This window comes from Falco peregrinus, chromosome 5 (assembly GCF_023634155.1).
Source record: "Falco peregrinus isolate bFalPer1 chromosome 5, bFalPer1.pri, whole genome shotgun sequence".
Lineage (NCBI taxonomy): Eukaryota > Metazoa > Chordata > Aves > Falconiformes > Falconidae > Falco > Falco peregrinus.
The window spans coordinates 83,853,968-83,876,143 of NC_073725.1; the positions used below are offsets into that span (position 1 = coordinate 83,853,968).

General features: G+C 38.2%; 2 protein-coding genes across 9 annotated transcripts in view; one reads left to right on the plus strand and one right to left on the minus strand.

Moving 5' to 3' along the window:
• The window catches only part of GPR146 (G protein-coupled receptor 146), a 57,085-nt gene extending 36,864 nt beyond the window's left edge, over positions 1-20,221 (plus strand). The window contains exons 1-3 of one of the 4 annotated variants that reach the window (XM_055806372.1): positions 1,588-1,694; positions 11,340-12,721; positions 15,402-20,221. In XM_055806372.1, coding sequence (XP_055662347.1) covers positions 15,446-16,450 — 1,005 coding nt within the window. In that variant the 5' untranslated portion in view covers positions 1,588-1,694; positions 11,340-12,721; positions 15,402-15,445 and the 3' untranslated portion in view covers positions 16,451-20,221. Of the gene's footprint in view, positions 1-1,393; positions 1,695-11,339; positions 12,722-15,401 lie in introns of those variants that run through there. The other 3 variants (XM_027779376.2, XM_027779370.2, XM_027779388.2) reach the window with 3 other exon arrangements.
• The window catches only part of C5H7orf50 (chromosome 5 C7orf50 homolog), a 135,772-nt gene that overhangs the window by 73,460 nt on the left and 40,136 nt on the right, over positions 1-22,176 (minus strand). For 3 of the 5 annotated variants that reach the window (XM_055806375.1, XM_055806377.1, XM_055806376.1), the window contains 2 exons: positions 8,599-8,646; positions 6,478-6,570 (listed from right to left, as the gene is read on the minus strand). The exons of 1 other annotated variant lie outside the window; for it this stretch is intronic. In XM_055806375.1, the coding sequence (XP_055662350.1) occupies positions 6,478-6,570; positions 8,599-8,646 (141 nt within the window). The remainder of the gene's footprint in view (positions 1-6,477; positions 6,571-8,598; positions 8,647-22,176) is intronic. One more of the 5 variants, XM_055806378.1, reaches the window with a different exon arrangement.

The following is a 22,176-nucleotide window of genomic DNA, read 5'->3' on the forward strand; positions in this document are numbered from 1 at the left end:
ATAAAAAAAAGGCAAGGCATAATCCTGGGCTGCCCCACATTGTCTCCTCATAGGAATATTACAACTGACATTAAATAAGTGCTTGTTTATTTAACAATTTGACCAATCTCCAACAATACAGCATTTAATGGAAAATATTAACGTGGGACCTACAAACAGAGCTGCTATGTCATAAAGATTGTAAACAGAGAACTGGGGGGTGTTTTACTTTGATATAAACAATAAAAGCTTAGCCAAAAGGAACAAAAAAATAACTGAATTAGGCAAATACTTGATCATAAATACTGACAATCAAAAAAGTTCTCAGGTGTTAACCTTAGAGCCTTAGAGTCCTATTGGGAAGTTTTAGCTTATAAGATACTATAAGAATAAAAATAAGCAACTAATGGTCTAAAATAAGAAAACATGTGTTACACACACACTAAAGAAAATACACATGCTACATACATGCCTAACATGAATGACAAATTCTTCATTTACTTCAGGGGTCAACTGCTTTTTCGCTGATAAGTAAAAGCAGATTTTATACTTTACTGCTTTGGGGAGGAAGGAAGACACATAAATTAATTCTTCATTACAATTTAAAAAGGCAAATTATTTAAGCACTATTTGTATTCACACTAAGACAGAATCATGATATTACATGCTTTTTATTCAAATGGAAAGAATTTACATTTACCTACCATCTCATCAAAGTAAGATGATAGAGCAGTAGCATTTTCCTTGTATCTTTTTTCTTTCTAATTAAAATGGTCTTTCTGAATGCTTAAAGTAATTCTGAGGTTTACAGTAAAGTATTTTTTAAAACATACATTGGCTCTTTTTCAGATCTAATGTTGGTTACTGCTTAAACTCTCCAGAGGCCAAATGGATGTTACAGGCTTTTGCTAAATAGCATTTTTTTTTAAAGGCAGGAAAGGATATGACTACCAACAAACACAGCTGTGATGAGTAGCTCTAAAGAAAATCCAATTCTACTAACAATATTTTTGCCAGTTTGGCTTATTTTGCTCTGGGTTTATTACTCTGTTAACATGCACAGCTTTGCGGAATAACTACTGCTGTGGTAAAAAAAAAAAAAAAAAAAAAAATCTTTTCTCATACCAAAAAAGCTCTCCTGGTTTGATGCAGCCACTATTTGTCTCCCATTACACAACTACACCAAAGGTTGAACTGCTCTCAAACCACAGTAATCTCATGGAATCATTTAGGTTGGAAAAGACCTTTAAGATCATCAAGTCCAACCATTAATGTAGCATCGTCCTTTTATGGTTTGTCCTTTTGGGGGGGGGGGGGGGGGGGGGGGGATGGGGAAAGAAAGAAAAAAAAAAAAGATGACCCCTAAAATCCCCCTTTCACAAATACACACACAGTATGCAGAATAGTCCTTATGGCAGGATCAGGCCCCCGGTTTTTGCAACAGCCCTCTGCGCCAATAAGAGCGTGCAGCTGAAGCTTAAAGGATTATGTGTATGTATGTGCAGGGGAAGTCACATGTATACACAGTGTTCGGTGCCACTACCGAGGGCAGTGCAGCGGCGTCAGCAGGCTTTTTCTAAGCTCTCCCATTGTTTATTCCTACTAGAGAAATGAGATATTGGAGTTTCTGCTGAGCTCACTTTGAAAAGGGTCTGACTTGATGGGCAAAAATGTTTCTGCCAGTCATCAAGGAACAACAAGGCAGTGCCTACCAGGTGAGATTTTAAGTTCACCTTTTAGATTGCTTTTGGTTTTCAAGAGCCTAGAAACAATTTACCTTAACGCATATAAACCTTGAATCAGTGAAAATGAATAGTACTATTTTTAGAAACCAATGCTCAGGTTTTAGATAACATTTCTTTATGAAAAGCATCATTGTTTAAATTTGTCATGCTCCTACTTTTCTCTGGTTGTCCAAAAGAAAGTTAAAAGTAGGCTTTTTCTTATGCATACTGATTTTCATACTCTTGCACATTAGGCTGGATTTCTCATTTACTGTTTCTTTATGTACTGAATATGTGCTTTTAAGTTATTTATTAATCACTCTGAATAGATAAGATCTCAATTTTTCTGTATATTAAATCTAGAAGTATAACAATATAGCAGAAGTACAGCAGAGGAATTGATCAAAAGTTAATCTAATTAGTCTTTAATAAAGCAACAGTTCTCAATGAAAGTGAGATACTTATGAATCTTCTAGTCATGGCATAATAATAAAACACACAGCAAACCATACTGTGAAATATTACTGCAAAGCAGCTAAAAGACACAGCAGTAACTAATTAACTAATTAATCACAATCAAGCTGCATTTTCATTTGTATTATAAAAGAAGGTAAGCCAAAGGCAAACTTCAAAGCACCAAAAATTTCCTAACTGCTTTCAGCAGAAGCTTTGAATAAGCACAATGACAGCTGTCCTTTTTAGCCTCCATAAGCATTTTTTAACTATGTTAATCACCATGATATTTGCAAAACTGTTTTCTACCGTACTTAGCCGAAGACCTACTTTCCCTTAGGGCTCCATCAGCTGAACTTTATATCCTTCTTACATAAATGCTACAGCAGCATAAAAAGGAAGCACCCTATTTCTCATGCCAGCATCACATCCTTCATGTATTTGATGGGGCCCATAATTTAAGTTAAAGCAGTATCTCATGGATTTCAACAGAAGTTGGACTGATTCTAAAACGATGAAAAAATGTTAATCAAGTATCAGGACAATGTGATTCCTGTGAACATCTAGGTTTATGATCTGCATATCAGAATGATTCATTTGAACTTCTGCATGCAGGATCTGAACATCAGATAAGAGTTCATCAGAATATTCTGCATATTTTCCACAACAGCAAAAACATGGAAGGCTTATTTAAGTCAAGATAAGCTAGAAGGCTCCAGCACACTCCCTACAAACTGTGGTTTACTGTTGGTATGCACCCTCTCTCTGTCTCGGCTATGTAAAAACAACCATTTATCAATAATTGCTAAGAAACCATCTCTGGGACAAACTTATTACTCCTCAGGTTTCCACCCATTAGCACAGGGGGAAGCAGATTAAAAATTTATTTTTGTGGTGGGTTGACCCTGGCTGGACTCCAGGTGCCCACCAAAGCCACTCTGTCACTCCCCTCCTCAGCTTAACAGCTGAGAGAAAATACGACAAAAGGCTCATGGGTTGAGGTAAGGACAGGGCAAGATCACTGACCAGTTACTGTCATGGGCAAAATAGACAGCGACTCAGGGAAATTAGTTTAATTTATTGCCAATCAAATCAGAGTAGGGTAAAGAGAAATACAAACAAATATTAAAGCACCTTCCTCCCATCCCTCCCTTCTTCCCAGGCTCAGCTTCACCCTGTTTTCTCTCCCTGCTCCCTGCCAGTGGTACAGGGGAACGGGGAATGGGGGTTGCAGTCAGCTCATCACTCCTTGTCTCTGCTGTTCCTTCCTCCTCAGGGGGAGGGTCCTCACACCCTTCCCCTGCCCCAGCCTGGGTCCCATCTGTGGGGTGCAGCCCTTCAGGAACAGGCTGCTCCAGCCTAGGCCCCCGCGGGGTCACAAGCCCGGCCAGCAAACCTGCCCTGCTCCAGCCTGGGCCTCTCTCCATGAGCCCACGGGTCCTGCCAGGAGCTGCTCCAGCGTAGGCTTCCCATGGGGTCACAGCCTCCTTCGAGCACCCACCTGCTCCGGCACGAGGTCCTCCATGGGCTGCAGGTGGGGATCTGCCCACCCCCCCACCCATCCCCGTTAACCTCCACGGGCTGGGGGCACAGCCTGCCTCTCCATGGGCTTCCCTCGGGCTGCCAGGGAATCCCTGCTCCGACGCCTGGAGCCCCCCTGCCTCCTCCTGCGCTGCCCTGGGGGCTGCAGGGCCACTGCTCTCACATACTCTCAACTCCCCTCTCTGGCTGCAATCAAACAGTTTTGTGTGGTTTTCCCCTTCTTAAATGCATTATCCCAGAGGCACCACCACTGTCACTGATGAGCTCAGCCTTGGCCAGCGGCAGGTCCGTCTCTGAGCCAGCTTGCATTGGCTCTGTTGGCCACAGGGGAAAGTTCTAGCAGCTTCTCACAGAAGGCACCCCATAGCACCTGCTACCAAGATCTTGCCATGCAAACCCAATACAGTTTTAAACATCAAGGCTCTATACAGCTCCTGCAGTAATAAAATCTGCTATGGAAGTTGTGCTTTCTTCCTGTGGTGTGCAAGTCTCATGGTTTAACCCCAGCCAATAATTCAGTACCATGCAGCTGCTTGCTTACTCCCCCTTAGCCAGAGGAGCATCAGAACGGAACTCAAGGGTTGAGATAAGAACAATAATTGAAATAAAATTAATCCCAAACAACAATAATAATAAGTTATAATGAAAAGGAGGGAGAAGGGGTGAGGAATGAAATCCAAAAGGAAGGGGGAACAGGAAACACGTGATGCACAATACAACTGCTTGCCACCCACTGGCTGATGCCCAGCCAGTCCCAAGCAATGCTCAGCAGGCCCCAGCCAACACACACACCACACACACCCCAGTTTATATACTAAGCATGAGATCATATGGTATGGAACACCTTTTTGGCCAGTTCAGGTCAGCCGACCCAGCTGTGTCCCCTCCCAGCCCTCTTGCTGGCAAGGCCCTAGAAACTGAGAAGTCCTTGACCTAGTGCAAACACCACCCAGCAACAACCAAAAACATTAGTGTGCCATCAACATTGTTTTTACACTAAAATCAAAACACAGCACTGTACCAGCTACTAAGAAGAAAATTAACTCTATCCCAGCCGAAATCAGGATTGCAAGGTATTTTTTTTAAATGCGTGTGCCTATCAAGAACACCAAGAAATCCTTAAAAAAATCTGTTCAAATTAAAAAAAAAAACCCAAAACAGTAATTGCTGAATGTCATGTGAATAGATACACTGCAATTAGTGAGCACTAGTATTTATTATTTCAACATCATTTATTTGGCTGTATTCCTAGGAATTTGTGCAAATCCTAACCATAGCTTCCCAAGATACTGTGGGCTGGACAGAATGTGGGTAACAGGTGGCTACAGGTGGCATACTCAAGGTGTGACTTCACAGAGGTTTTTGTAATGGGAGATTTAAGTTTAGAGTGTCCTGGTTAACAGAGGTCTCAAGCTACTTTGCACATTTCTTCCCTCAAAATCACTTTTGGTTTTTTGCCCTTGGAAATATTTGCCCAGGCTCACACAGGGCTGGAAAAAACTCACAGGTTAAATAGTATCTAAGGAAGCATCCCCACCCACACACCTGTGAAAGTATGGCCAAGGACTCAAATCAAATAATGAAATACTTAAACCTGTCAAACCCTTTGCTAGCATTGTAGAACAGAAAGTGCTAAAGGTTATTACTGGCTTTTTCAAGTTTGATGAAAGAGTCATTCCATACATACAGGTGCAATGGGCAGCCTTGTAAGAAATCAAGATTATTGGCAGAAAATTGTGATAAATAAGGGGTAAAAAAACTCTGTCACTGATAAAGTGGAGTCGGGAGTGGCACATGACAAGCAGCAGATGGACAAATCAGAACCCATTCACATCAGCAAGGTGACTCTTAATTTCAAGCCCCTGGTAAATGAAAATGCCTACTCCAAATCTTACAGTCTAATAATAACCACCCTTAGATCAGCACTGATATTATACTAGCCCTCTCAGAATGTAAGATTAGAATATTTTATTCAGACATTATAAATGGAGTAAGATGCAATCAGTAAATATGCAAGTTCATCCAAGAGACAGGCAGAAAATACTATTTCCTTCACCAAGATAGAAATTAGAAGCCACAGGAGTGTCAAGAACAAGATCTCTCAGACTTGCTGACAATTATCAGCAAGATAACTGTTTATCTCCAACAGATGTGACAAATTTTGAAGTCATTTCAGCCTTAGTGCAATTCTGCCAAGGCCTGATTATCCCCTTCAGACTCTGTGGGGTTATACTCATTCTTAGAAATGTTATCTGAGAAAGAACTATGTCAATATTTTTGCATTTACTGGAAAACTGGTCCCTGCAGTCTGAGTCTGTTTCACAAGAGTTTCCTACACAAAGTGAGTCTTGATAAGTCACTGCGTCAGCTTTCACCAATGTTTCTAATAGGAAATTGCATTATATTATAGTTTCCAGGAAAACTACCATCTGTGCCTCCTGTCAGTCCTTGCAACTGGCAGCAAAATATCTGTAGGGAATGTTTTCATATTGCCAAATTTCAGCAGTGTTCCCGGCCACAAGTCCTAAGCACGGGCGAATATAACAAACAGTGGGTTAAGGTAAGAGCTGCTGTTTCCAGCCTGCCAACTCATTTTCAGAGTAATTCCAGTGGAGTTGGTGCACCTTTGATGCTCTGCACTGGGATAATTTCAGTCTGCAATATCTGGAATAGCAATAATTTGCATTAATTTTGATTGGCAAGAATCTGTCTTCTTTACTAAGTGACACTGATTTATGTGGACTAGAAGCACAATGTTCAGTTCATATACATTCCTTACCTGGAACCTGAGCAACTCCAAAATGCTAGAACTGCGCAGATCTAGCCACTTGCTGTCTTGTAAGAGGTGCAAATGATCTGTCTGCGCTGAGATCTAAACAAGGAAATTCACCATTGAACTGTTTTGTAATTTTATATTTTCTTAACTTTTAAAAAGGCCTCAGCAGAAAATTTTAAATTCATCTCCACAATCTGATGATTTTTACATTAAGAAAATGAACATACAAGTTTCACCAACATTTTTTCCCCCCCAAAAAATATCAGTCTTTACTGACTTATGTTAAGTGTCTGTATGTACTGGGGGGGGGGGGGGGGAACCCCTATAGTTAAACATTCATGACTATCATGTAAGAAAGATCCTTAAATGAAATTGCCCACCTAGTCAATTCCTTAAGAAAAAAATTAACTAAATACATTCATTAAAAACAGTGGGACAAAGTGCATCTACTATGCAAATCTACCAAGTCCCAGCTACTCTGAACATCAACATCATGGTAGTAAGAATGCTTTCTAAAGTTCATGTAAGCCTTGTTAGATCCATTCAGTTCAAGTATTTCATATGAAAAGAAACTGCAATTTAAATTCAGTTTTAAATGGAATGAAAATATTTGCTACAGTTAATAGGTTTGTGTGCTCTCCAAGAAACTGAAATTGTACATTTTAATTAAGTCTTTTGGTTTCTGTGGCTCACCAGTTACAAGCACAGTGGAAATTCTGCCATGGGTTAAATTTATTAAACTATTTTTTTCACTTAACCAGTTAAGAACTGAATGTATATAGCAATTTTCATCATCTTGACAATGAATTTTATTTAGGTCTGTTGCCACAGAGTTTTAAAGTAGGATAGCTGCATCAAAATCAGGTTCCAAGAACTCTGAAAACATGGGCCAGAACTGCAGTAGTGCTAACTGGCTGTTCGTATTCCATGCTCTGAATGGCTCTGTCTACTCTGCTGATGCTTAAAATCTGCCACTTCCTGTATCCAACTTTACAAATCCAGAACTTGAAGCATCTTATGAAGCCTATTTTCTAATACTACATTCATTCTAATTATCCCTGTTATTTAGTACACCGTAACTTACTGGAAGTATGAATACTAGATAAATTACAGGGGGTTTGTTTTGCATATAACTCATTTTTTTAAGAAAAGTATTACCTAGCAGATATTTCGACATCTCAAAATTGTATCTCATTTCAGAAACCCTGGCAGCTCAGGCTTGTAGACCAATACAGGCAGCCACTGCGTAAATTCATTCTGCCTGATGGAATACCCTATCTTTAAAACTGCACAAAACCAAGATATTTCATTTTTTGCAGCAGTGAAATCTTAACCCACCACACATCTATGATATATTAAAAGCTGGACTGTTCACCCTATGGTGAATCTTCTCATTGCACATAAGTGTTAAAAAAGAAAAGATGTCAAATTTTCCATATACATGCTTTTTCAGAATTCAGTGATAAAGCTAAGTCAGGAAGAGGTGGAGCAGGAGACCAGTCACACTCATCTGACACTGGGACTCTAAGACAAGTTAACAAAACATGACTGACTTTCTAGAGTTAACCCATGCAGAGCCCCCTGTGTAGCTATGAGGAGGGCATCATTAGCAACCCTAACTCCCACAGAGGCTCTATTACAAAGAAATAAACATTATAAAAAAGGAGGATTTATCTGGAGTGGCAGGTGTGCCTGGCAGACAGCATCTGTGTCTGAACATGGGACTCCTTCCACACAAATCTTTATGGGCACTGATGCTGGACCATCTCCTCTCCACAAAACTTGTCTCCCCATTTTACAGGAATTTCATTTGCCTCTTCTACCCCATAATACTTGGTTATTACAACCTTCCATACAACTACCATGCTCCCACTCTCTACCAGATTTAATGATCTCTTAAAAACACCCTTTGGCAGTTTTTATTTCTAATGGATATACATGTTATTTTGACCAATCTTCTATGAGCTCTGAAGACAGAAGAAAATTCTTCAGTTCTAACCTAATATACAGAAGATGTGTATCTTGAAAAAGTTACAGATTTTCCTCTTTCTGCCAAACCAAAGGAGCATCTGACATCATTTGTTGACACTTACTGATCTGTGACAGCAATTTGTAGACACTTACTTCTGACATGGCCTTACAGAAAATCAGATACCCAAAGAGATGAACAATCTAAATAGAAAAAAGCATGCAGCTGACATTGTTAAGTTTTATACTACATGGAATAATATATAGCAATAATGAAAGCAAAAGGTTAAAACGGAAAAAAATTGCATCTATTTAGTAGGTTGCCAAGAGGGATGGGGCAGTCAGCAGATTATCGTGGCATGAGTGGGATCTGAATGACCAGATATCTGCTACATAGATGACTTACCACACAGATGGTGCTTATGAGAATGAAAGAATAAACAAGTGACAGCGGCTGCCAGCATCTGTGGAACAATAAAAAGTCACCTAGCAAGTGAGAGCGGGGCCCACAGGAAGAAACTAAGCTTTGAAGTGCTCTGAAACAACATATATTCAGAATTTCTGGAAAAGCAGAGTGAGCAACTTCAAAGCAAAATGTGAAGACCAATTCCAGAAGCACAAGTATGTCTGTACTCATCCCATGTGTGACAAAGTCACACCCTTATAGTTCTTAAGAATTCAGTTTTTGTTGTTTATTCAAGATGCCTAAGACAGCCTGAGATGTCCTATGGGGAAGTAACAGAAAAGTCAGAAGGGAAAGAGCATCATACTTAGAAACCCTGTGCTAAGTCTGATACGGTACCATGTACGTGTCATACGAGCAAACAGTGATGGAAAGTGCAGCGTTAATTGTAATGGAGTCATCAGTGAGAAATAAAAGAGGAAAATATGGGCCAGACAGATGTGAAAAAACAAGGGTTTAAAAAAAAAAAAAAACACACATGAAAATGTATCTAAGCATTTATTTCTGGTCAGAAGGAACACTTAAAAGAGTAACACTGGACCAAGAAGAGGCCATATAGTATTCCACCTATAAAGCTGGAAATGGGCTCACAACACTCAAATTGTACAAAATTAAGCAGGGGTGGCCAATAGTTGTGTGGTGCAAGTCAAAGGTCTTTTTTTAAAAAAAAATTAATTATTTTTGCTACTAAAGCAAGTTCATGCTGCAAAGGGAATGGGTTCAGAAAAACAAATCATCAGTAAGCCTAATGATGAGAGTGAAATCAGTGGGACTAAAAGGCTGAGAACCTGCTCTTCCCATGAGTTCACTTGCCGGGTTGGCAAAATCCTTGTTCCATGCTCTCTCTCACAGGACTAAGGACAGACAGGGCTACCACAGAAAGAAAAACACACCCCTCTTCCAACTGACCTATGCTTGGGTTTTTTTATTTGTTCTTTTTTAAAAAAATCCAAGACAGGGTTATACTCAATGCTTCTTCATATCAATTATTCTTGTTATTTAGTCATGGCTTCTTTCACATTTTATTGCACTGAATTAACTACATAATAAAACAGAACCAATATCAATTATAAACATACCACCCGCCAAACTGGTCAATGATTGCACCACAAAGACATAAATGATAGGGTTGGAAGGGGCCTGTTTTTCAGCCCAGCACCCAGTATCAAGCAGGATTTTCTTCTCCACTAATGTTAAAAGCATTTTATCTGAGCTGTATCATTATATTATAAACAGCAGCAACTCAGCAACTGCATAAGTAAAGTATATTCTGAAACCTACCTGCCTGCACTGCTGCATTTTTTTCCCCTCACATCTAACCTGGGCCATCTAGTTTTATTTTTCTGTATACCCATCCACCCAACAAATCTTCTGTTAATCCCTAAGGTATGTATATAAGCTAGTAAGCCTAAAAATATGTCATGGTACCCAGACTGAGAGGTAACAGCAGTGTAACACTTGATTCTCTCACACTTGAGAGTTCAGCGTGTTCCCCTTGAGGACAACTAATTGCAGGTATGCTATTCTCCAGAAAAACCAATCATCTATTGTTTAAAGTTTTAAGAATTAATCCATAAGTAATATTTAGCATGATGCTTTCAAAAAGCACCTTTCAAACCCTGATGAGTAGCTAACCATTTAAGTCATGGTTTATGCATATACACAACACTTCTGGAAAAGCTCTTCACTTTTCTTGGTCCTGCTCTCCAGCAAAGCTCTATGCAGCGCTGAGTCTTCCCCTATGCAGTACCCTTGGGGTTCAGCCTCTCTAGGAATTAAGAGATCCTGTGGGAACTCCAGAAGACTTGAAGGCAGGAGTCTTAGTCCTATTTAGAGACTTAGCTTGTTGGCAACAGCTTCCTTAGCTATATATGGTTTATAATGATATTACAGCTTGTGAAAACACATATTCAGAGATTAGATAATCTAGATAAGAGCTATTTCACATACAGATGATAACAGAGCAAGTAGACAAATCATTTACTGTCTAAACAAAAAAAATGTGCAGAGCAAAAGATACAGCTGGATAAAGGGTTTGGGGGTTTTTAAGTCAAATAAAATAAGCAGAGCATATAAGGGTCATGCTTTAAACTGTTCACCAACCTGCTCCACAACTTAGTGCTGCATTATGAATGAAAATGTCTGAAAAAACTGACTGCAGCTATGGACTCTATACTAGAACTAAACAGCACTTCATTTTTTCTCATTAAAGTCCATTTTATGCACCACCTTTAAAAAAATCTCTGCTACTAAGTGCTCTTAACTTTTTGTGCAGTGTCGTAATAATTTTTTCTTAAATACCTCATGCAAATTTTTATCTAAATAAAACCACCTTCAACTTTTATAGCGTGTAAAGAAATTGGCTTTTAGCCAAGTATCAGAACTCTAGAACTACTTCTACCCTAATACCTTTCTTATTTTGCTGTTTCCCCAGTGAACTTAGTGATTAAAGCCCTTCTAAAGTTTTGAGGCAGCAAAGACTTGACACCACAGTTTGTAACACAGCTATAGCACACACACGCAGTTCTGACTGTGGACTATGTATCAAATAGGAATGTAGGAATTTTCTGCCATTTGGGAGTTGCAGTGCTTTTACCATATCCATAATGAATTGTTAAATACAAACCAAGAAGCACAGACTTTGCCTAAAAAAAAACCAAACTGCAGTCAGAATAACTCAACACAAACTGAGTAACCATTTTTAAGGTTTCTCTGGTATTTATTCCATAAACGCTTAATTTTTAATTAAAAGCTTTTTCATTGGTGTTTATTTGCAATGGAATAAAGCCTCAGAATCTCTAAATGTAAGAAGTGAGGCAGAGTTCTCTGTTTTGGTTGGTGATATCAGATAATAGATTTATACGGAAACTCTTTAGACTGATGAACTAAACAACAGAACAGCCATAGTACAAAATTCAGTATGGGATAATTTATCAGCCTACAGTTCCAAAACTCAAGTAATGATCCATCTTAAAGGTGTAGAGAATATACACACTCAAACCCATTAATTGCGAGTGACATGCAAATATTCTCAAGAACAATCAACTTTTCAAAAAAGGAAACAGAGTGGAATCCATAATACCATCACAAAGTGAGGCTCTCACAATGCTTTTTCACAACACCAAAACAATCTCCAAGTTCAAAGTAAATGCTCAGAAACTTTTCCTCTGACTTTTTATTACAAGCTTGTATTACAAGCTAGTTCACCTTTGCAAGCAGCACAAGCACCTGTGCTCTTCACAGTACAGTAATTTTAAAATACTGATTGTTTAGGATGTATGGCCTATAAAAATGAAACCTCAAAGCTACATATTCCTATCCCACGTTAAAAATAAAACCCATGCTCTTGAACCAGAGCTGTTGATTGCGCTGGCAGGGAATAGAACAGCCTCTCCAACGTCCCCAGAGAACCTCAGTGCAGATGACAATACCATAACAAATGTACATGCTCCAGCAGTCCGTATATTTTAAGTAGCAAATCTGAAACCCAGAGACTAAACTGAGCTGGATCCAACAGCTCGCTCCCCTCTGAGCACAGCCTCTCACTTCTTGAAACTGGCTGTAAACAGGGAAAGGGAGGGGCCTGCCGCCTGCCAACCCAAGCAGAAACTTGTGAGTAACTTATAGAGGAAAAACAAGTGCAGGGCAGGCAGGCACGCACAGTAGCACGCTGCCCGGGAGCTGGTGAGAGGGGATCACCATGTTTTCAAAGAGAAACAAGACCAGGCTTTGCAGCCGGCTTCCTTCCTCGGAAATGCTGCTTATCAAATGCATGGGGATCCGGCAACACGGAGAAATGTAAAACGTGAATTAAAGGTAAGAGGCTTTACAGCAGTGCTGCTGAGGTTGGGGCCGTGGGAAAGGCAGGCAGAAGGGCGAGCGGCGGCTGGCAGGATGCTCTTTCCTTCTACGTTTTAAGTTCTGATTTTAGTTTTCAATATGATAAAAGTATAAAAGCAGACCAGACCAGGGAAAGCATGAGGGAAGGCTGAATCAGGCCACAGTAAACAAGAGGACTGCAGCACTCACTTACACAACAGTCAGCCTGGGACTGCAAAACTTCTGACTGGAGAGGGGGTTGGTTTAGATTGATGGAGTAAAACTGCTGCATCCAAAGCATCGTAAGGACTTACCCAGACGTGGTCTGTGGAGACAAAACTGCCTTTAAATGACAAAAGACACGGCTGTGTAAGAAATGCTGAGCTGGGCCTGTACTACACAGCAAACAGGTTCAGCGCCTTCACAGGTAAGTGACAATTAAAGATGGGCGATTTCTACAATAGTGGCAAAAATACCTCATCTAGCAATTTAGAAGTCAACAACATTTCTTCAGAAAATATTTTTATTGCGGATTTTATTTTTGCTCATTTTGGAGGTAAGTTTTGTAATCATAAGATTACTATTTAACATAATGAATTGCCTACCATTTCTTTCATTAAAGTAGAATTGTCTTATTTAACTGCAGTTAGAGGGCATAAAGAAAAAAGGGGTAATTACTAAAAACACTTGTGAAACCAGACATCCCCCAGCTCTATAAAATACAAAGCATGGCAGCAAGGATTGTTGATCTTCTGAGGCAGTATACAGGCAAGTATTCTGTGGCTGATGTAATTCAGTCTGGAGTAATCAAAGCTCCATGCTTAAGGATAAACCTGCATAATGGAATTACATGATTGTAGCCATGCCTGTGCTTAGTCACCCCTGCACTCACCGTAATGCATATATTTGCAATATCTAGTTCCAGTCTGCTGCTTTGGTTGAATCAAGTCATAACAGTTCAATGAGATGTAACTTTGGTTGCCTTCAACTGTGCAAAACAGCTTTTCTTTTTCTTTCTTAAAAACTTAACAGATGCTTCCTGAAAGTAAACGGCGTTGTTTTTAGTGCTCAAAAATAGTATGAGGATTGAAAGACAGCATAAAGATACTACACTTTGTTTTCTCAAATCAGTTCTTTAGCTATATTATTGCATAAGAGTACAAATGAAAAATAAGTTTTTCTATGAAGGTGAAAGCTTTGAAAACAACCGAACTGCATCTTGTGCTGCTGCCACAGAAGTCACTCCTCTGAGAAATCCAGCATATGACCATGGAATAAAAATTCGTTTGCCCGGCTAAAATTACTGTATTTTTAGTCTGATTTCTGGCACAGGCTATGGTATTTAGAAAAAAATGCACACAAAACAACTGCAATGGGAAATAAAAAAAAAATGGAAGTTGACATGATTCTGGAACAAATTCTGTACTATGGTGAAGTGTCAAAGGATTAGCACTAGAGCGATGCAACCACATATCCATATGCTTATAAAACCCATACTGTATAATTTAGCCATATGGTTCATGGACTATAGCATGTTGTCTAGTAACATTCATTTTAATTGCACAGTGTTTATTGTGCATTTGATTAAATCTTGTTCCCTCTGGAAAGAGTGCAGGTACATGTACTTGCACTTTCCTATACATGCTAAAAGGGAAGCACACAAAACGCTGATATCTGACAGTGTCAGGGTACATGTGACATAGAATTCACCTGCTGCATAAATTCTCTGCTCTCCCCTAGAAATGGGCTGGCAGGAATAACCACCATGATTTTATGGCTGTGGATGTTTTGAGTTGGACTTTAGAGATTATTTCTTATTTCTGGATTTTGGAAAGCAACTTTTCATGATTGCTTTGAAATTCACTGATTTCAGTTAAAATGTCTTTTTATTCATGATAAAGCAAAGCTAGCTGGACAATGACTATTGATACTAGGATACTTTTTAAAGCATTCAAGCTATTTTGAGAGGAAATGATAGCTAATTCTTGCCTTTTTGGAAAACCAGCCTGCCCTGATATTAAGTTCCCTAGACTACAGAAGTCCATTGTTTTTTCAGAACTAAAAGCTTATAGGTTGGAAGTCTGAATACAGCCTGACCCATAAAAAAATCCCTTCACCTCATTTCCCAGTTTCCTCTAGTCATTGTGAATTTTATCAGTGATCCAGTTATACATCTACCATACTGCCTTGGACATGCCTCCTAACAAACTACCTTTTCAAGAGAAAGCTTATTTAACATGTTAGAGAACTCTATTCTCCATCTTATTGCTAAGATTTGTGCTTCGGCTTATATCCCTCAATTCTTCAGCAGCTACCCTGATATACTATTAACTACATAAAAGGTACTGTTTAATAATGTAAAAAAAGGTAGCAATCTTCATATTACATCAGTACTTACTGTAAAGATACAGTTTATTATTTACTTCTGTTGTGTCCTGTATCAACTCATTTGCCAGTAATTTCATTTAAATTAGAACTTCAGAACATTTAGTAGTCTCGAAATTCTGAATCACAAATGACTTTCTTCTAAACTAACAAGATCAAAAGGCATTTCAGTCACTGACCTTAAATTGATCCATTACATGACACATATAATCTCTATCCTTAAAATGTTTTCTTCATATTACATTAAGTGAAATGTAATGTAGTATTTCAACAACACTTTCTCTCTCTACAGAAAAGCTGGTAATCAGCAGAGAAGACACAAAAGCTAAAATCACTATGTGGCGCTGTGAAGCCTTAAACAACAGTACCGAGAACAGTGAGGACCAGCATCTCTGCCATGACTTTCACCTTGTGCTTTCAGTCTTCTCCCTACTCTACCTCATCATATGTTTCCCAATTGGCCTTTGTTACAATGGCTTGCTGGTCCTAGTGAATCTCTACAACAAAGCTACTATGACTATGCCAGATGTTTACTTTGTCAACATTGCCATTGCTGGTCTCATCATCAATGCTCTGGCACCGATGTACCTTCTAGGTCTTGCCAACACAAAATGGGCCATCTGGAATTCTAACAATGAAGTTTATATTACCTTACTTATTTTATTCAACGTCTCTTCTTTAGTTACCATGTACTCTACTACATTACTCAGTCTGGACTACTACATTGAACGTGCGCTACCTAGAACTTACATGTCAAGTGTGTACAACACCAAACATGTTTGTGGATTCATATGGGGTGGTGCCATGCTTACAAGTTTTTCATCTCTCCTGTTCTACGTCTGCAATCACGTATCCACTAAAATAATTGAATGTTCCAAGATGCAGAACAAAGAAGCAGCAGATGCCATTATGGTCTTTATTGGGTATGTGGTACCTGCTATTGCTGTACTGTATGCACTTGTACTAATCTTGCGAATACGCAAAGAGGCTACACCACTGGATCAAGACACTGGACGATTAGATCCATCAGTGCACAGGCTTTTGATTGCCACAGTCTGTACACAGTTCACATTATGGACACCCTATTATGTTACTCTTTTGGTAAGCACATTTACTAATGCACAAGGAAGAATTGCAGATGACAATTACAGTCGAATATTGCATTTTACCAAGATTTTAGCAAAATTCTTGGCTTTCTCAAGCAGCTTTGTAATGCCTCTGCTCTACAGATACATTAACAAAAACTTTCCCAACAAATTACGACGTTTGCTTAAAAAGATACACTGTGGGAATCAAGGGTGTTCTCACGAACGCACAGTAGTACAGCAAGTCATGACGTAGGTGTGAAGAAACCCTCTGGTGCTCTGTTACTGCAGTACTTAGCATACCAGTATTGGGACTGTGATACTGCTGTGTTGGCACTCAGAATCATTACTGTGAGAGTCCCAACCAAGAGGCTAGAAGGAGCTTTCCATTACAATTAAATGAAACAGTCTTAGTTTTCAAATAGTTAATTGTTTGCTGAAATCTTGGGAGACTCTGGTCTATGTGCTGTAATACCTGTGACATCTAATACTTCCAGTGCACTGATTTGGTTACAATGCATAAACTCTGTCTCGTAACTAATACTCCTGTCTGAAGAAATCACTAAGCAGTTTATTGAAGTCTTGACTGAAGACACAGCACCTTGTATCTTGCATAGAAAAAGGTATTACCTTATTCTCTGTACAAAGAAGTAATAGTGCTATCCTTAATGAAGTAAATAGCATTTTTCAATGAAGATGATACAATGATCTTTACTAAAGATCATATTATCCAATTATACTTGTCCAAATAGTAAATGATAATGATAAATTATTTAATTTCTTTCTCTGTCATTGAATCCCCTTTAAAAGAAGCTTAATATACCATTTTCAGAATTTTTTGCACACAAACTAACCTAAGTTTTAACATTTATGGTAAATGGATCTTTTTCTAGATAGAAAAATTAACAAAAATGTGGTTTAGTTTTACAGTGCTTTGTTTGCATCCTAAAACATTTCAAGAATTCAGAAATACTTATTAACCAATTCTAAGGGAACTGAGATACGTTTGTTCCAGATATTAAAATGAAGGACACAGTGGTTTACAAAGTTAAACCAAAATTTAACTAGTAAAGATTGTCTGGCTAAGTGTTATGGTCCACATATGTTCATGTAACAAGAGTAATTATCTTAAAAATAAATATGTTTATGATTAACATTTTGTATTTTCAAGGGATACATTTGCAACAAATAAATCTCTAATCTAGGGCATCATTGGAGGTTTGGAAACCATACAAATCCCCTCAACACACAGAATTTTTTAAATGGGAGTAATATAAAGGAATTCCAGTCAGCATCAGCTTTTTGCTGACCTCTCAGAAATGGAGTGCCTCCCAGCATGATTCTAGAAAACGCAGTAAAAGTATAGTTTCTGTATTTCACAGTGGGGATGAAGAAATCCAATCCATGTTGCCAAATTTTACTGAGTATATGAAATATGTAAGAAACAGACATGCTGCAGGAAGCAAGTTACCCACAACAGTAAGCTACAAAAACTTGACCCAAGAACTACCTGTTCCTATGCTGCTGTTGTATTATTGATGACAGAGGTGGGTAGAAGTTAAAGTGATACTCTCCCAGATAAGTTTTGGGGCAGCAAGACACTTTTGTCCCTCACTCTGCAACACAGCAGAATCATTTTGTTGCTTAGTCTGTCACAACACAACTCAGATTCCACGACTATTCAAAAAATGCGGCTTTTCAAGCCTCTGGTACAGAAAAAACATGGAGCAAAACCAGAACTGAACCTTTTCCATTGCTTATAGCACAATCTCATCTGGTAATTGGTCCTAATTTGTCAGCATAGAGACAGGCTTAAGTTCTAAGTGGAAAGCAGGTAAGGAACAGCCTTTTGAGTTACTTTTCCTTCTCTTCAATGTTATTCAGATTTCTTCTCATAGCCATCTTTGCTTGTCTTCTTCATATACAAGCCTCTCAAGTTACCAACATCCTGGTGGAAGCCTCTCCATTGATTGTAACTTTTTAAAATAGCATTTCATATTTTATTGAATTTTTTTAACCTTTAAACCCCATACAGTAATTAATCTATTTCTATGGTGTTTTCTCCACACAAAAACTATCCAGCACAACTACATCAATTTACTTCATAGTTTCAGCCTGTTGATGAAAACAATGTTAAGGAATGAAGCCTGCCTTTTTATCATTGTGTCCAGTTCACGCACTAATTTATAGTGCCTCTATGCTGACATGATACTGGCTGCTTTGATTGGTTTTTCCCCCCCTTGAGAGGTTTTCTATGAATTTCTACACATCTTCAGCATTCAAGCTTACTTCCATACAGAAGCACTTAAGAAATCTTTTCTTACAACTGTCAAGCAAATAGGCTGCTTTTCTTCCCATCTGAGGAAACTTCGATTTCCTAATGCACACCACATTAAATCTCTCATGTAAAATCTGTTAAAGAAATTCTGTCTCATTATGCAGGAAAAATTCCAGCAGGCAGGAACTGGCTTATCTGGTGTGAATAGAGGCTTCCAGAACTGGGACAGTGCCAGAATGGTGTGGCTTAGCAGGCAACATTAAGTGCAGTTCTAACTTCAATGTTGCTTCCCCTACTTCTATTTCCCCCTTATCCTAAGAAGTCTTACTTTCTGTCATAAGAGGACCATCACATTTGTTTCTGTTCCTTTCTCTCCATGTTAAATGCCCCATCTCAGATCATGGCTCTTAATTTTCTTCTTCTTTCTCACTTCTCTGCACTAGTTAATTTTCATTTTGCTCTTCAGTTTCCATCTATGTTTGGTCTCGTATACTTGGTACCATTCACAACTTCCATTTACTTCATTAAAGTGACTCCTTCACGATGACCAATATCTTATTCAATGATCTGACATTACAAATGGATTCACGTCATAAAATGGAAGCTGCTATTTAAGAGATAAAGAATAAGTTTTTATATAATTTACCCTTGAAGTCTCAATTATTTTTTCCTAATCTTTATTGCAGCAGAGTTAAGTATGTTTGTGTGTATTCTTGATAATATACTAGATTTGATAGCAATAATATAGACAAACAACTTCCATAATTTAATGAAAATTACTGATACCCACTCAACTGTTTTTAGGAGTTAACTTGATGTATCAATTGCCTCAAAGAAACTGCCATGGAGCTGCCTGACTGCTATTCTTTTAAGGAAATTCTGAACTTAATTACAGCGCCATCATATGGTATCTGTTGAAAAGCAGTATCCCAAACAGCAAGAACTTTGCAATATTTATATAAACAACAGTTGATAAGCAAGTGCAGTAAAATACTTAAGGAAATACATGGTATCATAAATATAGACTAATTTTAATGGACAAATCTTTAAGATACGAAGTTCTCCAGAATGGAGCCTTTGCATTTCACATACCTGAAGGATTCTGATTACTGTAAATAGAGGCTTATCTATTTTTCATTCAAATAAATATGAATAAAATACTGTATATATGCAAGATAAAAATCAGCCTACTGATGTAAAAACAATTTGCAAAGAATTTATTAAATTATTTCTTAAAGTGTCATATAAATGTAAACCTCTGCATAGTAAGGTGTACTGTATGTTGCTGTATGTATATACTGTATACTAGAAAGTAAGCACTAGTTAAGTGCCATTATTAACAGTGTTATTTTCTCACAAAATTAAACTTAATATTTGAATTGTTCTATGGCTTAGAGCCCTCTTGCTAAACTGCCTAAGTCAAATCAATGAACTAACAACAATGTTGTGCTCTGCTTCTGCTTGAATCATTAATATAGCTAGCTCAAGACATGTCCTTGACTAACCTAGTAGAGGTCCTAGTTTCAAAAGTTCCCATTTGAGAATCAAACTGAGTTGATCTCTGAAGACATAATTTCCATTAATTAAAGAAAGTGATCAACCCCTGGAAAATTTCTGGTTCTGTTAAAATGAAGAGATGTGGCCTCCAATATTATGTGAAATGGAAATATACAGAAATGGACTATCCACAAAGCTTCAGAAAGGAACTATTGACTCATAATACATTCTCAATAAATGGTGTTAAAAGTATATCTGGTCAGCGAGATGTGTGATTTTTTTTTTTGGCCTTGATGAAAACATTGTAGACAAGATTAAACTTGTGTTGCTTCACTGAATCAAAACATAACAAATAACATGTCTGATTTGACATCCAAATCATGCAAAGTTACCAGATTTTCCAGGCCATAATTTCAACATCATTAAAATCTCATTATTCATTAGTGGGAAGTTAGCTGAGAATGAAAGCAAAAAGGCACACACCCCCCTCAGGTTTTTTCAGCATAAAGAAACCTGCAACTAATAGAATAGAGTAACATTGCACCACAGAAGTACAAGGCTGGTGATTAATGCATGCATTGGCCATTGCCTTCTCACTTCCTCTCCTTTGTGCTGCCACAAATGAGACCTCAGAAATCAGCTTCCTGCAGAAGTTCTCTTGGATAGCAGAGCAACATAGCATAATAACCTGTACCTTTGGCATCCCAAAGTCAAGCTTTAAGAATATAGCATGCTTCATAATATATTTATTGCAGTAACCACTGCATATAACCAAAAGATCACTCACCAGGTATCCATGACTTTACCCCACATACATGAAAACATTTTCCTGGCTATACTTCAAAAGTTATTAATCTGTTCCCTGTAAATTCTTTGTAAAGTGCAGGAAGACAGTAAGTAAAAGCAAACTATTTTAAATGGTTATTGGTGAATTTCTTAAAGGAAAAAACTTAGTCCCAGGCACTTTTAAGTGTTAAGTCTCAGAAATAAATGAAAACAGCAACTGTTGGAAGTTGCAATATCATTTAGTCAAATACCAAGCTTTGACAAGATCCCCTTACTTCCATACAATGGTTTAAAGAGTACTGTCTGTTACTGTAATAGGAAAACCAGCATCTCTAAGTAGTCGTGATTTTCTGATGCTTCCTTCATCAGAGCTTTAAGATACAACCATCATACATAAAAAGGCTGTTTCTCATCAAGATTAGTAAAACCACTTTTATACAACAGAGACTTGAAGGATCTTAAATGAGAACCAAGCCAGTTACTAAGCAGCAAATTAACAGGCCTACAGGCTTGCAAAGATTGAACTTCTACATAAATTTAAGTAAAAACAGTTGATCAGGTACAACCAAGTCAGTAAGTTTATACTAGTGCAACCAGGCCAACATAGCATCAAAATCTGCCCTTTTCTGTCAATACAAAGAGATTTCACTGAAGACAACCACATTTTGCAGCAGTCACAGAAAGCATGCATTTAAGTAGCATATAATAGAAAAGTAGGCTCCAAGGCTGCAAAAAAAATACACCATTACCAGAAAACTCAAAAGGGAAGTAACTTTTTTTTTTTTAACTAAGACTCAGTTAAATTGTTTTTGTGCTCAGGATATGTAAACAGCTAAAACCCCATTTATCACTGCTCATTACAGATGAAAGCTGAAACCCTTCTCATGAGCTGTACTGCAGCAGCACAGCACTGGTAAGAGAAAACAAAAGCAAAATCTGGCCAAGTGCTGCTCTCAGTTTTGCTGTTAGCTGGGGACTTTGAGAACTACTGACTTGTACAGCTGCAGAAACTGAGGCAAAGTGCTCAACACACCAATGAAGCTGAAACATATGCTCCAAGATTAAGTTTTGCAGTTTCTTAGTAAGCAAAACCTTGTGTATTTCTTAGCTATCTCATGCAATACCTTTTCCAAGTGAAAGCAATGTAAACATACAAAACCAGCTGTGTAGACTGCCATGGCAACAGATTTGAAGTGTGAAATGATTCCTCTGTTGTATTTCCTTTAGCTTTCCATTATATACCAAAACACTTTGACATATGCTGAATACGTTCTTTTTCCATCAGGAGAGAAGAGGATTTATTATCTACTCTGTCATTCCACTTTCTTCACACCAAGTCCTTTCCCTGCCTTGGAAGTCCATGTTATTTCCTTATACTCCACTTCTAATTAGGAGTCACAAATATGGTCAAAATCATTCAC